The 10,420-nt window shown below is 44.2% G+C and overlaps 1 protein-coding gene across 4 annotated transcripts in view; it reads left to right on the top strand.

The window, feature by feature from the left end:
• The first annotated feature begins 1,778 nt into the window (after positions 1–1,778).
• fam184aa (family with sequence similarity 184 member Aa) overlaps positions 1,779–10,420 on the top strand; it is a 30,723-nt gene continuing 22,081 nt past the window's right edge. For 3 of the 4 annotated variants that reach the window (XR_007111537.1, XM_047577191.1, XM_047577190.1), the window contains exons 1-7: positions 1,779–2,148; positions 6,423–6,500; positions 6,977–7,111; positions 7,339–7,437; positions 9,077–9,283; positions 9,705–9,878; positions 10,069–10,230. Coding sequence is in view for 3 of the 4 variants with exons in the window: in XM_047577191.1 (XP_047433147.1) it covers positions 1,981–2,148; positions 6,423–6,500; positions 6,977–7,111; positions 7,339–7,437; positions 9,077–9,283; positions 9,705–9,878; positions 10,069–10,230 (1,023 nt within the window). In the remaining variant the exon portion in view is untranslated. The remainder of the gene's footprint in view (positions 2,149–6,422; positions 6,501–6,976; positions 7,112–7,338; positions 7,438–9,076; positions 9,284–9,704; positions 9,879–10,068; positions 10,231–10,420) is intronic. The other variant, XM_047577192.1, reaches the window with a different exon arrangement.

Raw genomic sequence — 10,420 nt, 5'->3', positions numbered from 1 at the left:
TCTAAAAAAAAAAAAAAAAAAAATGAAAAGGCAGAAAGAAACATTGTGAGCTAGCAAGCTCTGCAGTCTTCTGTTTGCACTGACTCTGCTCTGGCATCGCCTCCATTCACTCTGACTGATTTAGTCTTAAACTCAACCGCAGCCAGGCCTCCACTCAGACAACACTAAGATGGTGAGCGCAATACCCAGCATCCCCTCTGCAATATCGGCTATTTGAAATTCACTGCCACGTTTTGAGTAAGATACAGTTTAGTAATTGCCGTTCCGATTGCAATCATGACCGATGATATAAAAACCCACCCTCCAGGCTCCCTTAAGTCAAGATAATAAGCCAGAAACATATTACAGGGTCAGTTCACTCAATAACTAGAGCGCTTCATAAAATGTGGTTCTGCCTTTAAGCTGCATTTGGGAGATTCTTTGTCATATTTTTATGTGGATTGACTTTTTGAAGCGTACTTCTGGTGCTTCATTTGGAAAGTGATCTTGAATTCAGAGGCTTTTACTTTGAAACAAGGCCTCCTACAAGATTTTCACATAACTTTATAACGCATAGCCACTGATCTGCAGGTGCCTCTGCACACATTAATCAAACAGCCTGAGAGTAACCTTACTGGTCGTATTATTTTTGAACAAATCTGCATGTTATTCTGAAAACATGTTAATTAAGGCACAATATATTCTTCTTTGCAAGCTCAGAGACATCAGTGCACTGTCCACTTTAGCCAGATTTGTGTCAAAGAGATGAAAAATCTGCTGCTTTCACCTCTCATGAGTCATAGCTTGATTTTAGAGCTGCTGTTAAATCCAAAGTATTTGCCAGGAGACAAGTTTATGTATTGTATATCAAGGCTGACAGTGCTGTGACCAGTCCCCCTCTGCCAGCAGAGCAGTGAGAAGATGCATTTATCTAAGATTATGACTGACTGGTTTGTGATAAGAGTTAATTTTCCTAAAATATTAAGATTTCAAGTGTTTTGTGAGGGACTGGTGTGAGGTTCGTGTATTAGCAATGCCAAAATATACGATGTTTGACACAGCAAAGGTTTTATTATATACAATAAGCCCACTACGTTTTTCTTTGTAGTTCGTAAAAATCGCCAATAGATGTCACTGCAGGATAAATCACAGACTGATGCCTGTCGTAGCACTGTTTGAGTTTCACCTGATTTTACTGCTGCAAATACGAGAATCTACAATTTCATTGATAGCTTGCACATATGCACATATGCATGCACGTGCTCAACTTAAAATAATAAAAATACACACTCTTTAATGGGGCGACAAACAGTCAGTATATTTTAATATATGAAAATTAAAAAACTATTTGTGTTTTCTTTAGGCACACAGAATCGTAATAACAATATAATATAAAAAAATTAATTAATATTATTGTGTTGGGCACGGGCAACAAATGGAGGTTTTTCTAAAAACTAAACTGACTTGACTGACTTGACCATATACTGTACACGGTATATACGGTACTAGGTGCTATTTTTTTTATTTATTTATTTTTTTTGACTGAAATAATAATATTAATATTGATAATGTGTTTTTGTTAATTTCATTTCATTTTTATTTTTTATTGTTATTTGGTGATTTGAACATCCACGTGAGCGAAGCTGCGTCAAAACATAAACCAATCGGACCTGGCCGCGCGCTTATTGGACGAGCATCTGGCGCGCGTCTCCGCCTCTCTCATCTCATCAGCTCGCTCGCCCCCGCCGCCGCGGATGCGTGCGACGGAACGGTGCCGCGCTCCGCCGTCCCGTCTCCGCGTCTTTCTCCCCCCCCTCCCTCCCCTCCCACAACCGAAACCGAAGATTAACCACGAACACACACTCACAACAACAACAAACCATGGGAGGACTTAACGCGCTGCACTAATTCCCCCCAACCCATCCCGCTCCATTTATTTTTTAATTTATAGTTTTTTTATTGCAACTCACGGCGTCGCGTTTGGGTTTATTCCCGGTGAAAATGGCGACGGGGGCAGGCTGGCAGCAGCCTCCGTACAACACCTCGACTGGCAGCACCAAATACACCCCCTCCCCGACGTCCAGCATGTTTTACGACGGGACTTTGACGCTGGAATACACCCAGGACCTGCATTTGAAGATGAGCAAGAAGATCGCTCAGCTCACCAAGGTCTGTGGATGTTTGAGTCATGCGGAGCAGGTGTGGATGTGGACGGAGTAGTACAGTATTTACGGGGGCGCACTGCATTTGTAAACATGGTGCTAAATTATAGATTATTATTATTATTATTTTTTTTTTTTTTGCATTGACTTTGGTGCGTTTAATGACATCTTGCACATTAATGGCACTTCAATGCACGCTGTCATGTGTCAATATTAAGTTCATACTTTACTCTGTGGCTAGGCTGCATTTCACGAGTGACTACACTGACATCCAGGAGCTTTCCAGATGCAGAGGAATGTGCGGACGTGACCTCACCCACTGTTTAACCTGTGGGGTTTTCTGCCACCACCGGGCTCCCATTTGCCACCCAAGGGCTAGGAGAAGTTATGTAATCTGTGGAGGGATGCAGGGGTTTGGCAGGGCTGCCTCTGCCATTGTTGTCCACCTGACACCCGCTGTAGGGTACTACGCTGTGCGGTAGTGGGAGATTTAAGGTGGCAGCTTTTGCCACAGTGGAATTAAACGCACAAGCAAAGCAGCGGCTACAGTGAGGCTGCACGAGGGGAGAACAAAAGCAGATTTTACATAACCCTCGTGGCGGTCACATCCCGGGCACTGTGCAGACGGATAAGCTGTAAAAACGGCAGTTGAAGTTGTGGATGCCCAGGTATTAAAATGCACCGATCCATTCTCTGGTTGGGTATCTCCAGGCTACGTTAATGTGTTATCCTGTCCTGCATCTTAATTTGAAATGAGTGAATCGCACATTCCTGCGTTCCTTTACACGCAGATTTGTTGCTTGAGCTGAATGCAAATTCTCAGTGAAGCTGTGAACAGGAGAGTTGGAGCTTCCTTAAATGTGGCCCCTTGCAGCCCGTGGTGAAACCCTTCAGGCTCTGCACTGCAACTCGTGGTGTCCAGTTCATTACCTCATAAGAGAACAAAACGGCAGCTTTGCAGCCGAGTTTGCAACCCATTGAAATAAGTAGAAAGTAGTGTGCTCTGTTGTCACATACGTGTCTGGCAAATTGCTAGAAGGCATTGATCATGGCGTGACAGTGGCTCACTTCAACAGGACGACTAATGCCGGGGTTCAGACTGCTGGTTTGATTTCTACACAAATTGAATCCTTAGGGATAAATCGGGCCGCACAGATTATCCGGTAATGTCAGGGTCACGCTTAAAACTCTGGGCTGGATATTTCGGATTTAAACACAGACACAGCAGCTGTGTTTCCATTGCAGTTTTTCCCAAAAATGAAATTTCGATCAATTTCTTAGATTCTCGTCACGTGAGACTTCACTTTGAGGAAGATGGACTTCAAATCAACTCTCCGGTGACGAGGAAATGCCAAAAAATTGTTTCCGTTGCACTTTTGCGATACACTTTTATATCGATATGCCTGAAAGTCGTTTCTGTTAGCAGTTATTTATTGCGATATTTAGGTTTTTCACATTTTTAGAGGTAATGGAAACGCAGCATTAGACTCTAGCAACTGAGACTAATGTTAGCTAATGCACAACAAACAGTAAAACTGACCAATAAGACACGGCAACCATCTTATCCTTCCACTGCGAGGTCGTACAACAAGCTGCTGTACATTCACAAATTAGTTTGAAGTTGCATTATCTATTGGGCTTGAGTGTGAATTAGTAGATTGGCAGCAAGTTGTTGCACCACAGTTGCGTGGCTTGGCGCACTCAGTGCTCTCTAATGTGGCATGGTGATGTAAATCATATTCTGTAGCGTGTTTGACTCTTTAGTCTACATCCAGTTAAACAAACTGATCCTGTTCTTGCAGAGCTTTTTAAGTACCACTCCAGTAGTGTTACGGTTGTGTTTGTATTCCCGTATCGGTGAGTCTGAGCCGGCCTTGCTCTTGCTTCCTTTGTTTCCTAGGCAGAGATGTTGTGTTGAGGTGTTCCGAAAAGGAAATCGTGTTGGCTGAGTGTCCTTGTCACATCGCAGCAGCGCGACAGCAGAACGAGGAACAGCTGCTAAGTGCCTTTAAACCGGGGCAAAGTAAACACAGCGTGTGCTTCGGTTAATGGGCAACGGAGACGGAGTTGAAGGAAAACACTGGACTGAAAGCTGACACGTCGAGGGATCCTATTAAAACCAAAGAACCTCTGAGAATGAGGCGTTCATTAATCCTTTAATTAGTCGATATGATGGTAATCCTCTGAAAGTGACGAGAGCTGGGCGGTAGAGTTTTGTTCTTCTCCATCATTTCTGTGGTTCGATCGATAGTCATCGACTTGAGCTTCAGAAACGCTCCTGCTGTGTTCAAGTCTGTCATTTGTACCATCATTCTTCATTCGACCTACACAGAGCAGCTCTATATCTGACTCCCCGATGATAAAAAGACTCCTACTCTAAATATGGCCTTTTTATGAGTAGCTGGTAGCTTCACAGCGCAGATTGATTAATTGATTGCGCATCAAGAACCAGTCTGTGCTCTGCTGACCGCTGAACTGACTCTAACGATACATTTTAAAGACATTCTTCTATACTTCTCTGCAGGAAATGTGCTTTACAAATCCAAGATGTTTGGCATTGTTTTTCCCAACACTCGACAAATATCTTTACCTGCAGGCTGTTGTGTCGCCTTAAGGCTTGTTGTGATTTGCTCCTCGGAACAGAAAACTTTTACATGACACCCCCGACAGAGGCGAGAGGACGAAGTCACTGCCGTCGTTCTGTTTTGTTGCTCGTCATCGACACATTTGTCACAGTCGCTTGGACGCAATCATATTCCTCCGGTCAAGCCACTCTCTTCTAAATGACTTCTGTGAGTCAATTATTATTATCCGATTCTGATTCGTAGTGAAACAGTCGTGCACGTGAAAATTCAGCCAGTATTTAAAACCCAGGACAGTGACGCTCCCTGCTGCACCTGATTGAAGATAAAATTAGTTGAGCTTCAGGGGAAATCAATCAAATAGCGTGTGTTATATCAGATTCTTGGGCATTGGTAATGGAAGAAATAATTAAAGTAAGTGTTTACTTGGGCTGTCCCTTAAGAAAAGAGAACAATTTATACTTTCTGAACACTGTTTCCATGGTCCCATATTCATATAGGTCGGCATGGATGATAAAATGCCCTGATGTTTAATAAATGTCCTCTGTGATTAATTGTTGATCAGATGCTTGACGGCCTTTCCATCATTCAGCCATTCACCCAGGAGCTTCTTCCACAATCGAACCCTTTCAAGAGAGTATTTATGGCAACCGATGCACGCGAGACCCGAAACGCGAAGGAAGTACCGTCGTCCCTGGGAGACGGCGAGGCGAAGAAGAAAGAGAGGAGATGAAGAACAAAAAGGGCGACGAGATAAAAGGGAGGACGGCAACGGGGGGAGGCAGAGATGAAAGCGGCAGGCACGGCAGCGTCATTAAAATAATCATGTATAATTGAAGGAACATTTCCATGCCTGGCTTCCTGCCGGGAATCGGCTCGCTCTCGAGGAGGACCAAAGTCTACCTTGCTCTCTCTGTTGACATCCCGTCCATTTAACAAAAACATCCAGGTAGCGACGATCTTCTGCTTTATCTTCTACACTGGACATCCGACAAATTCAACCAGCATGCGAATCAAGGACAGTTGGTTGGAGTTACCTGAAGGGAATTGAAGATTGACGTACATACTCTGCACTATGTATATTTAATGACAGTGATGCGTTAATAAAATATCAAGTACCTTGAGGTAGGGTATACTGTCCAGTCCTACCTCGAGGTGATTATTACTATGACACCGATCCAAACGTTGTTCAAATATCACAAAGTTCCAATTCAAATGCTTGTGTTGTTGTGCTTCCTGGACGATAATTACCACGTACAGCCACGTACCCCGTTCTTTACGTGCTGTATGCACAATTGCGACCCCTTTCTCTTCACCTGTAAGCGGGACTAAACGTGAAACTGCCGGTTCTGCCACCCGCGGGGGTTTGTAATTCAGCTAACCGTGACTGAATATTAGCCGCTCACCAGGGGCTTCAATTTGCCGAAGCTTACAGCCAGCGCATATCATTTACCTCCGGCACTTCCATTTCTTGTAGAAAAGGACGAGCATGACCGACAAGATGTTATTCACTTAGACTTATCTCACCTGCACCAAAACTCATTACCGCAGCTCATGCTGAGGAGATATCTTCTCCATATCAGCGGGTGGCAATAGCCTGTATCACTGCGCAGAGGATTGCAGACGAAGTCTCTCTGATTGTTAGTTCAGGCTCCAGAATGTTTCTGTCTACAACTTTCATTCATCTTCTCGTTCCCAGGTCATTTATGCTCTCAACACCAAGAACGACGAGCATGAGGAGGAAATCGAGTCGCTCAAAGAAGCCCATGAGGACGAGGTACGGACACTGAAGGCACTGAAAGCCTCTGATTATTTTGAGTAAAATTTGACACTGTCCATCACGTTGACGGTTAACAGCAGAACATTCATTGCGGTGTTTTTATTGTTTTACAGACACTCTAATGCTTTGTAAAACAGGTTTAGATGAGTTTAATTATGACTATTATTCCTCTAAATGAGAAGCGTTGCTGTACTGTGCCCTAATTAAATTAGCGTTGCTGTCATGTGCTTCATTTTCAAAGTGAGATTTTCCTCCTCTGCCATTGCCTTTTGGAGCCAAGTGCTCTGTTCTGGCACCTGCTTTTTTTCATCCATATGTAGGATTAATAAATTCTTCGTGTTCTTTCCTAACTCACGCCGCAGTATGTTGCGTCGAAGTCAAACGGCCTGCAAGAATTGCCCCGGCAGTAACTGAATTGTGGGCTGAATTCTGGTGTCGAATTATTTAAAAAATGCCCGTTTCGTTTTGCTCAGGTCCAACACATCGTGACGGAAACCAGAGACAAAATCATGCAGTACAAGAGCAAAATGGCGGACGAGGCGGACCTGAGGCGACGGCTGGCCAGTCTGGAGGAATCTGTGGAGCTCCACGAACACATGAAGAGACAGGTCGGTCGCCGCTGCCAGGCGCCACGGGGGCCACATTTGGTTTGATTGTCTTCATTTGGCTCAAAGCTATTACTTTCAAGCTATGCTTTGGCTGCTCTGATCTATCCTTTATAGCTATGAATTATTTAACGTGGCTCCACGTATTAATCTCAGCATATAATATAGTAGCAGTTACATCAGTTTTACATTTCCTGGAAAGTAATGCAGCTGTTGCGATGTTTTGTCAGGCTTTAGCAGAGTTTGAGATGTACAGACAGAGAATGGAGGATTCGCAGCTCTGTACCGAGGCCCAGCACACGCAGAGGGTGGTTTCTATGAGCAGAGAGGTAAGGCTCAAAACAAAAAAATAAACCCCTTCCTGAATAATACTGGATTCGTTGTTCAGTTGCAGACCTAAACGATATAAGTCGTGCTGTGCAGTGCTTACACAAACAGTACTTCACAAATTCGTGTACATGCAGTGCTTCATGTTCAAGTGCGAGCATCGGCTGTGTGCCATGAGAATACAGCTCGAAGCCACAGAGGCAACAATTTAGCAAACCAATGAGCAGGTTATAAAATAGCAGTCGTAACGAAATGATAGGGGCCGTAGGGAAAACTAACAATTTCCTAAGAAGACGAAAATAACCACAACATACCAGATAGATAAGAGATGCTGCTCTCCAAACCACCGGCAAATGGTGAGTGGGTATCACAGAAACATCCGGGACGTCGTCCTCTTTGGAAAGGATCAAAACACCACTAATTATATAACATGCTGCAAGATCGTCTCCTTTCACCTCAGCAAAAAGCAGCTGGATAAACAGAAACGTCATATTACCATCACTCTTTCCATATACTTTTCTAATTATACAATGTTTTAATGGCGTCTGATGGGGTAAATCAATCGGTGGACGGTATATAGCCGGGGAAATGCAGTCCTTCATTGAGGTTGGACGACAAGCTTAGTTAGATTGCTAGTGACTAGAGATTACCTGATACTGATTTTCTTTTAGGGCGCCGATACCGATACATCAGCCTCTGCCCATGGCTGATATATGCTGCCAGTTTTTCCAAGTTGACATTTGGAGCCGATACTGCTTGACACAATGATAACAATTGTTGCAAGTCTCAAATTAACCAAAAACATAAAACATTTATTGAACATTCAACACTCTTATGCATATAAAATAAACAGCTTAAAGAGGTAGAGCACAAGCATCTTCAAGTGCTAGTGGGAGAGGGGCAATGTATGGGCTGCACGGGTCCACAGCGTGTAAAAAAATATATATATATATTTATATTACTCTGTGGCCAGGTATATATATATATATATACCAGTACCGATACCAGTAAAAAAACGCAAATATCGTCCCTCTACTAGTGAATATAGGTTTAATCTTACAGTTGTCAGTTCAGATTTTCAAGATCCTAACAGTCTCTCTTACTCACTTTCCCTTTAGATGAATCCAATGAGCACTGGTTGCCCAAATTAGAATGTGAAAAATAGAATTAAGTACATACATCATGTCATTTCATGGATCATATCATATCACGCATCACAGTCTCACACACTTTTTGTCCCCTGACGGTGGTCATGAAGGAACATCTTAGATGTTCTGAGCTGGTGGGTCGTCATCATCACTGTGGGAATGGTGTGTGTTAGCATTGGTCTTCCCTCGTCTTCCTCTCTGCCACTGTCTTCCACCCTGAACGACATCACATCACATGTTACATTTTTCTATATTTTTTCCAACCTCCTCAGATCATTTGAGCCGACAGGGACCTAGACGTAGAGGCGTCGAGAAGCTTTTATTTCGGTGCGGCAAGAGACCACAAATAAGTACTGATGGTAGCAACATAGATGTTTTGGACTTTTCCCAAAAAGTCAAGAAGGATGTGAGCATCAGGGCTGTTGGAGATTGGGTTGGCGGTGTTGACACAAACGACCCAAACGGAATAGAACATGTTTCGTGGTTTCAATAGGTGGAGGAGATGCGTCGGGATTTTGAGGAGAAGCTGCGGGCGTTCAGCCAGGCTCAGGCCCAGTTTGAGGCGGATAAGCGGCGAGCGCTGGAGGAGATGAGAAGCACCCACCGCCACGAGGTGGAGGAACTCCTCAACAACCAGCTGAACCAAAGCGCCACCTCCACGGAAGACCAGGAGAAACTGGCCGAGCTCCATAGACAAGAGGTGGGCCTTGACGGAGAAAGGGAGATAGATGATTTTTTGTGGAAGTGCTACATTTTGGATTGGACTGAAGCATGCTGTTGAGGGTCTTTGTGGATGGTGCATACAGCAAGTTACCTAATGGGGTAATTGCTGCTTTGGAGGCTAATAAAGAGTAAAAACCTTTAAATGAAGCATTGTTTTGTTGGTGCACTTGGTTTGTTGCATGTCATCCCCTTATTTTCCTCCCATTTTTCTTTCCTTCCAACTACAACCTGCCAGATATAATAAAATAATCCAAAAGAAACCTTCAAATAAATTGAACATAAAATGGAAAGGTTGCCCGTTCCATGACAAAAACTTCCAAATGTATTCCGGGTAGCTTTGAGGCACCAAGAGGGACGAAGCGAACACTCTCTTTCCATATTTTTATCTGTCTGCGTAGGTGGAGGCGTTGATGGAGAGGGTGGAGGAGATAACGAAGGACAAGGTCCGTCTGGTGGAGGAGTACGAGGCCAAGCTGGGCAAGGCTCAGGAGTATTACGAGAGGGAGCTGGAGGCCATGAGGAGAACGCACCAGCTCACCACTGAGAACCTGCTGGCCTGGAAGAGAACTGAGGTAAAACCACAACACAGCTATAAACCCATAAAACGCCTTCAATTTGATAGTTGCTAGCTAGTTTCTACCTTCATTTATTCAATGCCTATTCCTGAGACACTGACATGAAGAAAGCTCCCACAGAAGCAGGTCTAGATGGTCTTCCCTTCACGTCTCAGACTAACAGATGTGATCCTCCACTCACTTTAAGGTGGAGCTTCGGAAGGAGTTCCAGGCTCAGGAAGCGGCGCTGCAGCGTTCCCTGTCCAAGCTGAGGAGCGAGCTGCAGAAGGCTCAGGAGGAGGCCCGCGAGAACCGGGACAAGACCAACAGGCTGCAGACGTCACTGGCCAACGCAGAGGGGACGATCAAGGTGTGTGTACGCATGAAAACAGGGACTCATGCTTGACTAAAATGTCTCCTTTAGGTAGAGAGTGGAGTAAACCGAATGAAAAAACGTTGCTGAAGACAAAGGCAAAAGTAAAAGCCTCAGGGTGAAAAGTGTTTTCAGGAATCGGAGTGGTGGGAAATGTAATGAAGTGTGCACCGGTAGTCCTGCGGGC

This window comes from Mugil cephalus, chromosome 23 (assembly GCF_022458985.1).
Source record: "Mugil cephalus isolate CIBA_MC_2020 chromosome 23, CIBA_Mcephalus_1.1, whole genome shotgun sequence".
NCBI lineage: Eukaryota > Metazoa > Chordata > Actinopteri > Mugiliformes > Mugilidae > Mugil > Mugil cephalus.
The sequence above is the reverse complement of the archived record's forward strand: the minus strand, read 5'-3'. Positions and strand labels throughout refer to the sequence as shown.